The 16,242-nt window shown below is 38.9% G+C and overlaps 2 protein-coding genes and 1 long non-coding RNA gene across 3 annotated transcripts; all 3 read left to right on the top strand.

Annotated features, from left to right (window-relative positions):
• The first annotated feature begins 2,679 nt into the window (after positions 1-2,679).
• On the top strand, positions 2,680-3,627 carry LOC131324128 (uncharacterized). The gene is made up of 3 exons (XR_009199237.1): positions 2,680-3,095; positions 3,175-3,238; positions 3,325-3,627. It is a non-coding gene; the product is annotated as an uncharacterized LOC131324128 (long non-coding RNA).
• A 50-nt stretch (positions 3,628-3,677) lies between these two features.
• Positions 3,678-5,085, top strand: LOC131324127 (uncharacterized). Its single transcript, XM_058355956.1, has 2 exons — positions 3,678-4,503; positions 4,605-5,085. The coding sequence occupies exons 1-2, from the start codon at positions 4,015-4,017 to the stop codon at positions 4,794-4,796; spliced, it is 681 nt and encodes a 226-aa protein (XP_058211939.1). The 5' UTR covers positions 3,678-4,014; the 3' UTR covers positions 4,797-5,085.
• A 188-nt stretch (positions 5,086-5,273) lies between these two features.
• LOC131323969 (uncharacterized) lies at positions 5,274-8,435 on the top strand. The gene is made up of 11 exons (XM_058355802.1): positions 5,274-5,518; positions 5,643-5,736; positions 5,811-5,906; positions 5,989-6,087; positions 6,180-6,314; positions 6,402-6,509; positions 6,623-6,692; positions 6,811-6,834; positions 7,807-7,870; positions 7,933-8,022; positions 8,282-8,435. Exons 2-11 carry the CDS (start codon positions 5,734-5,736, stop codon positions 8,433-8,435), a joined length of 843 nt encoding a protein of 280 aa, XP_058211785.1. The 5' UTR covers positions 5,274-5,518; positions 5,643-5,733.
• The last annotated feature ends 7,807 nt before the right edge of the window (positions 8,436-16,242 follow it).

Below are 16,242 nucleotides of genomic sequence, written 5' to 3'. Positions count from 1 at the left end.
GCAAAACCTTGAAGATAAATCTGAAGCTTTCTATTGTAACAACATGCAAGTATGTTATGTAATAGTGTTACTGTTCCCTGATTTACTTTCTTTTGTATCTCCCGGCAGCTAAACAAAAGTGTTAATCGGCGGATCAAGGAGGGCAGGAATAATTGGTGATAGGGGCTTTGGGTAAGAGTTCTTCACCTACACAACTTCAATTCTTTCTCACGTACTTACTATTATTTGTGCCAGTGCTTTATGGGTGTTTTTGCCACATTCTTCAATTTTATCGAGAACATCCAACAACCAGAGGAATCAACCAGTACTCCTTGCGGGGGGTGGGGGTGGGAATAGCGCATAGGTCGAGAACATCCAACAACCAGAGGAATCAACCATTACTCCTTGTTGGATTAACAAATTTTGCTCATAGATCAATCAATACTGGAGTGAGTAAACCAAATTTGTTTTCAGCTTCTCAGAGGAATCAATTATTAGGTCCAAATTTGAAAAGTTAGCCTACTTATTTTTTGTCTTTATTTTAAATTTTTTTTGCATTTGTTTATCTAGGTTTGAACTTCCGAAATCCCCTTGCTTCCGAAACGACATGTTTTATTGATTGATTGATTCAAAACCTAAATCTGCGTGAGCTTGTAATTTTACTGCTCATTTGGTTGCCTTATGTGCTAAATTGGTAATATGATTGTTGTTTAGATACTTCAATTGGCTTTTGTCATGGTTATGTATGAGACTATATGAGACCCTTTCAATTAGTTAACCAAAACAACTTCTAAATTATTGGACTATGAATGTTGTTTAGGGGTTGAACCTTTTTTACTTAGTCATTACTAGTGTTGCATGACTCATCAAAATGTATGAACTATGCAGTTTGAACACTCTACACTCCATTTGGAATGCGGGCTTTGGAGGAGTAGTGAAGGGTTAGAGGTGAAAAAATAGTTGCGTGTTTGGGTTGATTTTTATGAGGGGTAGGGAGGGAGGGGTATGGAGGAGTTGTGAGGAGGTAAAAAAATTGTAACCATTTCTTTGTCCCATTTCTTCCCCTCCACTTAGGAGGAAATGGAAGAAATGGAGCGGAAGTAAGGTGGTTCTTCAAAATATGTTTACTATTCTTGGTTACTGGTTAACTATGTATCAAACTCTTATACATAGTTAAGCAGAAATGGCCTGTGATACCTTTTATACACAAAATCCTAAGAGAATTGATGAATTATATTTAGAAATATGAGTACTTTGTAGAGTTCCCTTGTCTTTGAGTGTTAAGATGAAAATAAGATGAATCTTGATGCGCTTGAACACAAACTTGTACCGAAGACTCACACATTAGTTCATGTAAAATATTGGTTGTTACTTAGCTTGGTGCTCATTTATTGGAAGTGATATTGCGTACTTTTAAATCATTGAGATGCATTGATCCATTAAGATATGACCATCATTGGACAATGAAACTTAATTGTTTTAAACTGTGACCTTTATTTTTTTTGAAAGGAAACTGTGACCTTGATATGTTGTCTTCAAGCAGCATTTATTTCAGATAGATAGGTGAAGTAGAGTGGTTAAAGAGGACCAAGTTTGTCTTTGCTCCCTAGTTCATGAAGAAACCATCAAGTGCAAATGCATACGAGACAAATGACAGTGGTGGTTTGAGTGGACACTATATTTTTGTTGAGGAAACAAAGAACTGAGTGGAGAAACGATTTTATGAATAAAGAAACAGGTTTATGCCTCTTGTTTTTAACATAAATTCGTTTCAAGTAACCATTTAAATCCTTGGAAGTAATGAATTGTTTTGTAGCTTCTATAGGTGTTACTAGCATAATGGTAATTATCCTTGACCATCCTATAGGAGTCTACGACGTATAGAATTTGTTTGAGCTTACTATGGACATTCTTATACTCATAGATCAACATCGAATGTATTTAAAACAACATTTTTTTGTTAAGCAGTGTTCTAAAACAAGGAATTAATCGGCAATTAATCACCGATTAATAGCTGGTGGGGCCTATCCGATTAGGTTCGATTAACGATTAATCGCCGATTACTAATTAATATACACCGATTAATCGTCGATTAATCCGATTAATCGCTCGAAGGTGGCTGACCGCCCGACTAGCGCCGAGCGACTTTTAGAACATTGTTGTTAAGTAACCTAATTAAAGCAAGAAAGAGATGGGGTATATACATCACACTATAGTATGTCCTACTACACTAGGTACCTCAAGAGCTGTTGCTTAACATCAATTATAACTTTGTAAATGAAAATTACTTGGGATAACTCTCCTTTCTATTAGGAGCTCAGCAACTCATTTCACATGGGATTTCGTGACAAGATAGGAGATCGCCCAGATAGTGAAATTATCAAAGCGTCTTTCATACAACTTGTATTAGGGTACTTTGCATTCCTAGAGACGACTGGTTCCAATATTTATTTTCTTCTGGACAATGTTATTGATCATATTTTTGTAAATATTTCTTGTTCCCAGTTTGTATTGATGGGAGTGTTTAGGCCTTTTGTAGGGGGCATGTCCTTAGTTCTTACTGCTATTTGCTGTGTGGATGCTACTGTTGTCTCTGTTATGGCGGCTGCTGCTGGTGCAATCAGCTGCAAACTGTTGTTCTGCTGTTCTGTATTTTCTGTTTTGGCAGCTCCAATCTCATATTTGCTACAACCTGTTTTGCTATCACGTTGATGATATTTTCTGCTGCTGTTTCTGATCATTTACCTCAGTCCATGCTGATGTTTGCAAATCAAAGTAGTTGATCCCGATGTTCGAAATTGCATTGCATTGTCTTCTTCCATTAACAATGCAATGCAATTTGGCTAAGTCTGAAATAGTTTTGGCTGGCCCTAGGAAACTAAGACGATCTGAAACATATTTTTAAGATTTATACTTCACAGGTTGCTTATTATGGTTTTATGTGTAAACTTCTTCGTTTCATGTGCAGTTATCTCTATGATGGTACGTTCAAAGGCCAAAGCTAGGAAATCAGTAGTACCACCTATGAAAGTGCAGGTCAAGATGGGTGCAATAGTTCATGAGGGAAGTAGTTCACACTAGAAGCAACAGAAACCTAGTTGTTTCGCTGTTTATGTGTGAGTTTTAATAGACGATATTTCATGTCTTTTGTTATCCCACTTACGTATTGACCACTAAATCCTTGGTTAAATGCAGGAAGGATTTTACTCGAGGTGTAAAGAAAATATTTCAAGAAGACAATATAATAAAACAAACAGAGGTTAGGATTGAGGGATGGAAAGAAGTTATATTTTTTTTATCAGTACCATTTTTTAATCTCGTCTATGATATTCATTTCCTATGTAGGTGATGGCAGCCATGTCGGAATGGTGGCATGAGGGATACTTGCGAAAGAACTACGACAAAACCTATTATGGATCAAGCAGTGAGGAAGATAATGATGAGGTCGATGTGAATGATGAGGAATCGAGTGAACAAGAGGGCGACAATTGTTCGCCCCATCCAAAGAAGAAGAAGAAGAAGAGTACAAGGGAGAGTAAAAAGAAGAAGAAAGTGCCGGTATGTCAATAACTAATGATGCTTTGTACCGTGCTTAGGAGTTGAAATGCTTAATCATGGGATTTCACCTTTATGTGCATTTATGTCCATATAGAGGTAGTTATGCCTTTGAATATGTATACTATTTCATTGTGGTCTTATCCAATTTGAGTTGAGCCCCACTTTAACACAACTACTTAATTCATTACCACAAATCGCTTTTTGATTGTTTTAACATGTACATGTTTCATACTAACAAAATTACCACCCAATACCTGCTATGTGTGCTACCTTTGTGATAATGAAATTACTACCATGCTAATATAATTTTCCGTTTGTTTATACTTACAGCTTATTATAAAGACAAGGTGTTCCTTTAGGAAATTTGTTTCCTTGATTGGTGAATTGACTCAAGACCAATGTGATGCAATCAAAGCATGTAATCCATTCCATTCATTACTTCATGTGAAGTGTGGCCATCTGCATAGAGTCTTTGCTATGCATTTGGTCCAATGTTTCAATCCAGAAACTTGTAGCATCGAATTTAGGAGGGGCCTAATTGTTCATATTACCGAAGAAGATGTTGCAAGAGTTTTAGGGATGCCAATAGGGGACACACCCGTGCCTACGGAATGCCTTGAATTACACAGAACAAAAATTGAAGAGGACTTTAAGGGAGGTTTTAAAGGGATTGAAATCGTGAAATTGGAAAATGTGATTAAGGAAGGCGATACTGATGGGAAGTTTCATAGGGCTTACATTCTATTTACATTAGGATGCTTGTTGTGCCCCACCACAAAGGAAGTTGCGGGGAATAGATTGTTCCCTGGGGTGATTGCCGATGACCTTGAAACCTTAAAGACGTATAAGTTGCCGGCCTTTGTGTTGGATTGGTTGGTGAACGAGATTCGAAATTATAAGGTTCGGGTAACCAAAGGTCGTGGACGGAAGGCGGAAGGAGTTGGTGGTAGTCTGTTCCTTTTGATGGTATGTTTACTTAATCTTTTGTAACATTCTATTTAACACTTTCAATAACAATATTATGGTTTATGTAGGAAGTTAAAAATTATGACTGATTTGTTTTGCAGGTCATATATTTTGACTTACATCCGTTGGATGTTGAAATTGGGAAGGAACCTGAGCCTCCTATTGGCTTATGGACAAAGGAATTGATCGATATTCGCATTTCCAAAGAGGCGGAGGACAAGCCATTTAAGGATTATTTTTTTTCTCAATTCCCTCCCTATAATTTGAAAATTCAGGTGATGGTATTGGCTTAGTTTCAATATTTCATATATTCATGGTTCTTTTAGATTGCCTCAATTAGTTTTCACATATGCTCATATTTTGGTTTATCTTATACCATTTCAGATCTGCATTGATATGTACAAAGATTTCATGCGTCAATTTATGAATAACTTAAAAAGGTTGCATGAAATGGATGCTGCTATGGGTGAGCCTGTCGTTGGAAGCCCTGTTCTTCGAAGCCCTCAAGATGGTCCACGGGCAGAACCTGTAGAAGATGAAGGCCATTCGCCACAATTTAGTGGAAATTTTGAACTACATGAATATGAGGATCAGGGGGAGTGGGAAGAGGAAGAGCAGGGGGATCAGATTCATAAGGGGGACGAGGGGGATCATATTAAGGAGCAGGGGGATCAAATTCATAAGGGGATCAGATTCATAAGGGGGACGAGGGGGATCAGAATCATAAAGGGGAAGAGGGGGATCATATTAAGGAGAAGGGGGATGAGATTGAGGAGGAAGGGGAGGTGGGGGGGACATCCAAAATCATGGATGGGTCGGCGTCCTGTAAGCAAAAGTAGGAAGCGGTGGCGATCTCAACTGATCCCACAAAGAGAAAACATCGAAGAAACGTGAAGCCGAGCCCATCTATTAAATCTCCTTTTGTTGCACAACCCTTTGTCAAGACAACAAAATTAAAGGAAGAAGAAGAATCAGTCATTAACTATCTTATTAGGGGACCGACAAATGATTTAAGGTACCTTTATCTTTTTCGCGACATATCATATTACTTGTAAGGGACAGACCATCGGTTACATTTTTGAAACCATGCTATCTCTTTCCCGATTTTGGTATACTAACAAAATATTTTGGCACAAGAGCGAGGTGTTGATCCGTATTGAAGGGGCAAAGTGGCCTCTTACTCACAAGGAAGTTGCTCAATCGTTTAAACCGAGGGGCCTTGTGTGTAATATGGTATGTTCCATACTTCAATTTCTGTTATTTGTGTCATAACGTAGAATAACTGTCATACGCTGGACTACACGTAGGTTATGTACACTTTTACGGATTGGCGAATGCTGAAGGAAAGAGCCCATGCGACCAAGGCTCATCCATCACGTCACATTTTCTCTCCAGCCTTTGCGGTAACATATCCTTCTTATTATGGTTAAATTTTTTTGTTTTTTGACTTTATTTCTGATGTATTTCAAAAAAAAAATTCCCCAGTCCAATCTACTTGCAACTGAAAGTGACAAGTACAGCAATGTATTGCGGGATGATTGCGACCCTGATAAACTAGGTTATGACGTGTTAAAATGTGACATGGTACGTAACTAATCCCAATATATACCGTATTCCATTGTTTATGATGTGTGCCCCAATGTTATTTTGACTTAATGGTGGCCTATTATTTTCAGCTTTTCTTGCCTGTGCTTGAAAGTGAACATTGGTTTTGCTTGTGCATATCCCTTGTTGAGTCACGCGTTTATATTCTTGACTCAATGAAGCACGCGGGACAAAACTTGGATCAATTGGAGCAAGTTAACATTTTAGTAAGTTGTCGCTGGACCTAATGCATTATATCTTGATTGGTGCACTTGTTATTATATTTACAAACTTGTATTCAATTTCGATTATAGCAAAAGAATCTATTTGCACTCCTGAAGAAGAGACGTACGCGAAGTTCACGAAAAGATTCCCGCATATTTGAAGTTGAATATGCGGATGTGCCACAACAGACAAACTTGGTAGTCATAACTTCCTTGACTTGTGCAACTTATTTTGTCATTCTTTTGGGCGTTGTAGTCATGTCTTTCAATTTTGTTTTTGTAGCCATGATTGTGGAATTTATGTCATGAAGTACGTGGACCGTTGGGATGGTCGAACTTATCCTTCGACTGAACTTCAAGGAGGTCATATTCCAACCATTCGTAAAAGGCTTTTGCTTCATCTTTTCATGGATAAAGCAAATAAGGAAAGAGACTCCATATTAAAAATCATCCCTGGGCGATAAACGTAAGCATATTACTCTTACCTGTGTTTTTATAGTTAATGATATAATTGTTTGTAACTGTGAGTATATTGGGATGCTATTTTATTTCCAATTCTGAGGTCTCGATCTCGACTGGGATTAAGAAAGTTGGAAGTCCTTGCTGGTTCGAAGAATATGAAAAAAGGGGAATTCAAAGAAAAAGGGATCCTGAAGTAAATATGTTATTACGGTATTTGTTTTGAAGATGTTCACATTGTGTTCAAGAACCTCTGCATGGACATCTTATTTCTGCCCTTTTTCTGAATGCATTTTGCATGTTTGAAAGGCTGGAATATATGTGCGGATATGATTTTTAGCTAGGAAGTACATAGGTTTTGAAACCTTTAAGGTAGCAGATTTCTATGTTGTTTTAAACAACATATAGGGTTGGCTTTTATATATGACACGCTCCATCAAACTTGATTTCTGAACGTGTGTGAAAATTAGAAATAAACTTGGTGGGTACATAGATTGTCTACTATTCCTCATAGACAACCGTATCCCTTTGCAGTAGCACTCTGAGTGTCCCTTCCTTAGCTTTACGGTTGAATGGCCATTTACCTTTTATAAAATGATGAATCTAGATGGGATATCCATGTTACGTCGTCCTTTTACCAAACCCCCAATGTCTTAATGAAGATTTGTTTCGGGAGAATGAGCATTCCATTCCTGCTTAATTCCATTGAACCAAAGGTTCGCAATATTTATGGACCGAGCTAGGACCTATGTGCGGAACTTACATGAATCCCTTAATTAGGTTGACTTGTGAATGATAGTAGTTGCTTTGTACAGCCAATTTGAGTTCAGCGAATGTGTATGCAGATCCTATGCTATACCATTAGTGAAGTGAAGGTTGAGTTCAATTTTCATATTCCTATTGCACGAAACAATGGCACTATTCGTTTGTGTCCATCACTTTTCACGGGTTTCTAATTTGTCACACTTTTTATGGTTTTCGTTTTGTGATATGCTATTCTACAATTTTCGTTTATGTTTTTTCTTTGTTTCCCTAGCTACATGGACTCTCGAAGATGTATCATTTAGCCTTGTCAATATTTCATTGTTGGAGATTATGGGGTATTGGTGGTCAAATTCATGTAGTTGATACTCCTGTGGATTGTGTGCAAGATACTTTGAAGTGATTTTATGGGTTCGTGGGTTCCTTATTGTTCGTGGGTTCCTGATTTGCTACCCAAACGGAGACTGGGTACTTCTCCTTTGTCAGTTAGGTTAATGCACAAATACAAACCCCCCAAATACTACAATTTTTTGAGTTGTAAGGTGCCAGTACATGTGGATGTGGATGGGGACAAATACTACAGTTTCATATATTCTTTTGTCATAAATTGTGACATCTTATATAGCTATTGTCCCATTGTTTCTTAGTTTTGAGGGCAGTTATTTCCTAAAGTGTGTAGCTATTGCATTTACAATGACGAATTATATGTCAGTTTTTGTGCTGTATCAATTCTGTTACTGATGTTGCAGCTGTTTGCTATTGTATTGTGTTGTTGTTCTGGCTGCTGTAATGAATAGTAACTGCCTGTTATCTGCTCTTGCTGCTACTGTATTGTGTTGCTGTTTTGTGTATCCTGCTACTGCTGTTTCTGCTGCTATATCAGTCCGGCAGAATATAACGTAACAACTTAATTTCCACAATGGGCTACTTTATTTCATAGGAGCAACATATGTGAATTCACAAAGCAGCTGTCTCTGACAACAAAACATAAAGTTCTTGCATAGATCCAACAATAATACTACCACAATTTATAATTACTAGAATCAATGTATGAATACAATTACTCCTATTCGTCATCAGAATAATCAGATACTTCGAGGTCGGATGCATACTGTGGATTCCTCTTAATTTCTCTAATAGACTCTCTGGGGTCGAAGCCGTCCCTTTCAGCTTCCCTCACTTTCTTTACTATCTGGACTTGACGGATTCGTCGCTTGCACATTGCATTAATCTCGACCTGCAACCTTTCGCACACGTCGTTATGGAGACGGTTTGGCCTTCTTCCGGCCATCATCTGTGCTGACCGTGCTTTAGGAACCTTAAGTAGGTACTTATGACATTTCGCTTCCAACTTGTTCCTCTTTACAAACATGTTAGGCCAGTTAAGTAAATCAGCGGCTTCACCCTCAAATGAAGATTGGTTCCAATCTAGTTTGAAATAAGCATTTTCACTTGCACCGTATTGCAACAAAGGTTCAAAAAAATTTCATTTGCCACGCCTGTCGTATATAGCAAGGGTATAGTCCAATCTAGGAAGAAGCCGTTGATCTTCACGTGGACTTACCGTTGGCAGTGGCAGTTCACTGCCTGTCCTCGGCCACTTGTGAAATGAATGGCGCGACATGACCCCTCGGTACCCACACATATGGTTTACGGGCAAATCATCACAAGTCCTTGCTTTGTTGTCGGCCAACCAAGCATCCACAACAGAAAGCCGTGAATGTCGACGATCGTCCCATTCTTCCATCTCACTTGGTAGTCGAAAATGACGAAAATGGGAGTTGTTCGGTACATCAACAGGTGGGGGGTGTACTGGTGGCGACACTTCGATTGGTAATCCACCATATTCGTCTATCGATCGTTCCACAACTTCCCCGTTTGTGAGAACTCTCATAGTTCTTGTTTGAAGTAAACGATGCAGTTCGTGATCTTCTGCCGAACCAAAGGAAGGCCGGGTGTTTGGATGATGAACAGGTGGGGGTATACGTGCCCGTGCCCGTGTACGAGAACCATAACTCTCTCCCTTTTCTAGTCTTCTTCCAAAATGATAGTTTGGATCCATATTGTAATTGTTTTGAACGCTTCATCAATGGCCGAGCAAGTGTGTATATAGACAGGTAAATTAGGTGATTTGACCATTCAATGGCCCTTCTTGTCGTGTATATGGTGTCACTAATTTTCATACACAGGGCAACATAATTTCCTGACAGGGCCATTTAATCTCATAAAAGGAGCCACATATGTGGACTGACAAAGCAAGGGTCATGGGTGAGAAAGCAATAAGCTGACATGACCATTCACTGGCCCCCCTTGTCGTCTATATGGTGTAACTAATTTTCATACACAGGGCAACATAATTTCCTGATAGGGCCACTTAATCTCATAAGATGAGCCACATATGCGGATTGATAGAGCAAGGGTCATGGGTGAGAAAGAAAGCAATAAGCTAACATGACCATTCATTGGCCCCGATAAGAGAGTTGTAGTCAGATTCTCTGAGACCTATTGAATAGTTGCCATTGACCTTATTTCTCATAAATCGCAGACCTTGAACACACCAAATCGCAGAGCAACTGTCATGGCCCTAATGCAGAAAAGGGGAAAGGAAAGGACCTTTGACTGCCCCCCTTGTCGTGATTATGTTGTAATTCATGGTCATATACAGGGCAACTTCTTGCCAGAATGGGCAACATTATTCAACAGACAGAGCCACTTAAGTGAATTGACATAGCAACTTTGACGGGCCCCCTAGTTGTGAAAAGGAACATTTGAATTATTACAAAATACATTATTTTATGTGGCCTTATGTCCTCTATAAATGACAATACCACCTGGTTCAACAGTCCATAGCACCACATTAACTTGTTAAATTCCATCTACAGAACTCTTCCATATATTCAGAAGTTCGTAATGGAAGATTTAGAAGAAGCTATCGATGCATGTGTTGATGCTGAAAGGGCGTTTGGAGCTGATATCATTAACAACATCCCTGCATGCTACATGATTTCCGTGGGGTACAAAGTCAAACAAGTTTCCATCAATGTGACAGTGCCACCTTATCGGCTGGGGCATTTAGATTGGGTGCCACAATATTATAAAGTAGGAGTCCATGCCGAAGGTTCAATAGAAGAACGAGAAAATGCAATTCGAAGTATAATGGGTTGGAACGATGATGCAATACTGCCTTACCATTCAACCAATGGAAGCTTTGACATCGTTGTCTATTGTTGCGATATGCAATGGGACAAACCACTCCCTAACATCGAGGGCGTGATTTCAAATTTGGTTGGCATGGTTAACATGGACTTAGTAATTATTTTGGGGGCCCCATATCCCATTGAAACTCATCGGGAATTTCTAACAAACATGGGCTTCGTAGGCCAACATGCGGTAGGGGGGGCAATATTCGTGACCGGCAATGCATGGTTCCTCTACACAGGCAAGAACGTAAAAGTGGAAATGGAGGTGCATGACAATGAGTAGATCAACGTGACAATGACCCGTAAAGGTTATGAGCGCCACGTTGTGAATCTGCTACAACGGAAAATAAGGGAAACAAATAAATTGTTTTAGTATAAATGTAGTTCGTGTGTATTATTTTACCTTTAAGTTTTCAGGCTTCTAGTTCAAATTATTGTACGAGGTTGTTGTCATGGGTTATGTCATTAATTATTCCTATTAACGCAAACTGGAAGAATTTTCGAAACTGATTAATTTTACTCGCATTTGCATGTGAACGGAGATGTTGTCCAGTGAATGGCAGCAAAGGGTAGTTAAGCCAAGGTAGTATATGGAAGCCACCATTCACTGCCCCGCTTGTCGTGTATATAGTGTAACTTATTTTCATACACAGGGCAACTTAGTTTCATAAAAGGGGCATCTTATTTTCATAAAAGGGGCAATTTATTCTAATAAAAGAGCCACATATGTGCTTATTTTGCATTCTCAGGTTAAAATCTCCTGGCTTGGTTAAAAGCACGTTGTATTATGGCTGTAGCATGAATGGGGTTTTGTTGTTGCAATGTTGGTAATAATGTTTTGTTTTATATATTACCATACAAAAAATAAATAACCAATAGTTAAATTTAAAAGGGTTTAGTACAATGAAGTCGACACAATTAGCAAAGGGGGCAACTTTATTTCAGAGATGGGGATTTTCATAAAAGGGCCATCTTAATTTCATAAAAGGGGCAACATAATCTCATAAAAGAGTCACATATGTGGATTGACAGAGCAAGGGTCACGGATAAGAAAACAGAAAGGAGATATGACCATTCACTGGCATCTTAATTTCATAAAAGGGGCAACATAATCTCATTAAAGAGTCACATATGTGGATTGACAGAGCAAGGATCACGGGTAAGAAAATAGAAAGGTGATATGCCATTCAATGGGCCCCCTTGTCGTGTATATGGTGTAACTTTTTTTCATACAAAAGGCAACATATTTTCCTTACAGGGCAACTTCATTTCACAGATAGGGCAACACAATTTCTTAAAAGGGGCATCTTATTATCATCAAAGGGGGAACTTAATCTCCTAAAAAAGCCACATATGTGGATCGACAGAGCAAGGATCACGGGTAAGAAAACAGAAAGGTGATATGAACATTCAATGGGCCCCCTTGTCGTGTATATGGTGTAACTTTTTTTCATACAAAAGACAACATATTTTCCTGACAGGGCAACTTAATTTCACAGATAGGGCAACATAATTTCATAAAAAGGGCATCTTATTATCATAAAAGGGGGAACTTAATCTCATAAAAAAGCCACATATGTGGATCGACAAAGCAAAGGCCACGGGTAAGAAAACAGAAAGGTGATTTGAACATTCAATGGCCCCCTTGTCGTGTATATGGTGTAACTTTTTTTCATACAAAAGGCAACATATTTTCCTGACAGGGCAACTTAATTTCAAAGATAGGGCACCAAAACTTCATAAAAGGGGCATCTTATTATCATAAAAGGGGGAACTTAATCTCATAAAAAAGCCACATATGTGGATCGACAGAGCAAGGGTCACGGGTAAGAAAACAGAAAGGTGATATGAACATTCAATGGGCCCCCTTGTCGTGTATATGGTGTAACTTTTTTTCATACAAAAGGCAACATATTTTCCTGACAGGACAACTTAATTTCACAGATAGGGCAACATAATTTCATAAAAGGGGCATCTTATTATCATAAAAGGGGGAACTTAATCTCATAAACAAGCCACATATGTGGATCGACAGAGCAAGGGACACGGGTAAGAGAACAGAAAGGGGATATGACCATTCAATGGGCCCCCTTGTCGTGTATATGGTGTAACTTTTTTTCCCGTCAAAAGGAAACATATTTTCCTGACATGGCAACTGAATTTCACAGATTGGGCAACATAATTTCATAAAAGGGGCATCTTATTATCATAAAAGGGGGAATTTAATCTCATAAAAAAGCCACATATGTGGATCGATGAGCAAGGGTCACGGGTAAGAAAATAGAAATGGGATATGACCATTCAATGGGCCCCCTTGTCGTGTATATGGTGTAACTTTTTTTCCTGACAAAAGGCAACATATTTTCCAGACAGGGCCACTTTATTTCACAGATACGGCAACATAATTTCATAAAAGGGGTATCTTATTATCAAAAAAAGGGGAACTTAATCTCATAAAAAAGCCACATATGTGGATCGACAGAGCAAGGGACACGAGTAAGAAATAGAAAAGGGATATGACCATTCAATGGGCTCCCTTGTCGTGTATATGGTGTAACTTTTTTTCATACAAAAGGCAACATATTTTCCTGACAGGGCAACTTAATTTCACAGATAGGACAACATAATTTCATAAAAGGGGCATCTTATTATCATAAAAGGGGGAACTTAATCTCATAAAAAAACCACATATGTGGATCGACAGAGCAAGGGTCACGGGTAAGAAAACAGAAAGGTGATTTGAACATTCAATGGGCCCCCTTGTCGTGTATATGGTGTAACTTTTTTTCCTGTCAAAAGGAAACATGTTTTCCTGACATGGCAACTGAATTTCATAGATTGGGCAACATAATTTCATAAAAGGGGCATCTTATTATCATAAAAGGGGGAACTTAATCTCATAAAAAAGCCACATATGTGGATCGATGAGCAAGGGTCACGGGTAAGAAAATAGAAATGGGATATGACCATTCAATGGGCCCCCTTGTCGTGTATATGGTGTAACTTTTTTTTTGTAACTTTTTTTCATACAAAAGGCAACATATTTTCCTGACAGGGCAACTTAATTTCACAGATTGGGCAACATAATTTCATAAAAGGGGCATCTTATTATCATAAAAGGGGGAACTTAATCTCATAAAAAAACCACATATGTGGATCGACAGAGCAAGGGTCACGGGTAAGAAAACAGAAAGGTGATTTGAACATTCAATGGGCCCCCTTGTCGTGTATATGGTGTAACTTTTTTTCATACAAAAGGCAACATATTTTCCTGACAGGGCAACTTAATTTCAAAGATAGGGCACCAAAAATTCATCAAAGGGGCATTTTATTATCATAAAAGGGGGAACTTAATCTCATAAAAAAGCCACATATGTGGATCGACAGAGCAAGGGTAACGGGTAAGAAAAAAGAAAGGTGATATGAACATTCAATGGGCCCCTTTGTCGTGTATATGGTGTAACTTTTTTTCATACAAAAGGCAACATATTTTCCTGACAGGACAACTTAATTTCACAGATCGGGCAACATAATTTCATAAAAGGGGCATCTTATTATCATAAAAGGGGGAACTTAATCTCATAAAAAAGCCACATATGTGGATTGACAGAGCAAAGGTCACGGGTAAGAAAACAGAAAGGTGATATGACCATTCAATGGGCCCCCTTGTCGTGTATATGGTGTAACTTTTTTTCATACACAAGGCAACATATTTTCCGGATAGGGCAACTTAATTTCACAAATGAGGCAACATAACTTCATAAAAGGGGCATCTTATTATCATAAAAAGGGGAACTTAATCTCATAAAAAAGCCACATATGTGGATCGAACGAGCAAGGGTCACGGGTAAGAAAATAGAAAGGTGATATGACCATTCAATGGGCCTCCTTGTCGTGTATATGGTGTAACTTTTTTTCCTGACAAAAGGCTACATATTTTCCTGACAGGGCAACTTTATTTCACAGATACGGCAACATAATTTCATAAAAGGGGCATTTTATTATCATAAAAGGGGGAACTTAATCTCATAAAAAAGCCACATATGTGGATCGACAGAGCAAGGGTCACGGGTTAGAAAATAGAAAGGTGATATGACCATTCAATGGGCCCCCTTGTCTTGTATATGGTGTAACTTTTTTTCATACAAAAGGCAACATATTTTCCTGACAGGGCAACTTTATTTCATAAAAGGAGCCTTATATGTGGAGTGACAGAGCAAGTGTCACGGGTAAGAAAACGTAATGATGATTTGACCACTCACTGGCCCCAATAAGAGACTTGTAGTAAGATTCTCTGAGACCTATTGAATAGCTGCCACCACCTTTTTTGTCATAAATTGTGGAAGTTACTTTTCTCATACCACATTTCATCTGTATTCAAAGAATTAGTCATTCCCAGTACCGGTACCCACTTCGCATAGCTGATAATCATAAATTCAGTAACCCAGTACCAGTATTGATTTCGCAGATTAAATAATTTTCCAGGCTCGTTTTCTCTGTCCTCCTGGCCCAAAACATTCAAGTCACTTTACTTGTTTCACCCCACGGTCAAAAAATCGAACCCTAACCTCCTAAACTTGAATCCTCTCTTAAATCCCTAACCAAATCACTTAAAATCTTCCATAAACCTCCAAAAAAATTCGAAATCTCACTCATTGTTGAACACTAATATTGGCCGAAATCCAGGGTTTGAAGGTTGGGCATCTTATTTTCATAAAAGGGGCGACTTAATCTCATAAAAGGAGCCACATATGCGGAGTGACAGAGCAAGGGTCACGGGTGAGAAAGTAGTAAGTTGACATGACTATTCACTGGCCCACCCTTGTCGTCTATATGGTGTAAATAATTTTCACGCACAGGGCAACATAATTTCCTGACAGGGCCACTTAATCTCATAAAAGGAGCCACATATGCCGAGTGACAGAGCAAGGGTCACGGGTGAGAAAGAAAGCAATAAGCTGACATGACCATTCATTGGCCCACCCTTGTCGTCTATATGGTGTAACTAATTTTCATGCACAGGGCAACATAATTTCCTGACAGGGCCATTTAATCTCATAAGAGGAGCCACATATGCCGAGTGACAGAGCAAGGGTCACGGGTGAGAAAGAAAGCAATAAGCTGACGTGACCATTCACTGGCCCACCGTTTTCGTCTGTATGGTGTAACCAATTTTCATGCGCAGGGCAACATAATTTCCTGACAGGGCCACTTAATCTCATAAGAGGAGCCACATATGCCGAGTGACAGAGCAAGGGTCACGGGTGAGAAAGAAAGCAATAAGTTGACATGACCATTCACTGGCCCACCCTTGTCGTCTATATGGTGTAACTAATTTTCATGCACAGGGCAACATAATTTCCTGACAGGGCCACTTAATCTCATAAGAGGAGCCACATATGCCGAGTGACAGAGCAAGGGTCACGGGTGAGAAAGAAAGCAATAAGCTGACATGACCATTCACTGGCCCACCCTTGTCTATATGGTGTAACTAATTTTCATGCACAAGG

The sequence above is a fragment of the Rhododendron vialii genome, chromosome 4a (genome assembly GCF_030253575.1).
Source record: "Rhododendron vialii isolate Sample 1 chromosome 4a, ASM3025357v1".
NCBI lineage: Eukaryota > Viridiplantae > Streptophyta > Magnoliopsida > Ericales > Ericaceae > Rhododendron > Rhododendron vialii.
The sequence above is the reverse complement of the archived record's forward strand: the minus strand, read 5'-3'. Positions and strand labels throughout refer to the sequence as shown.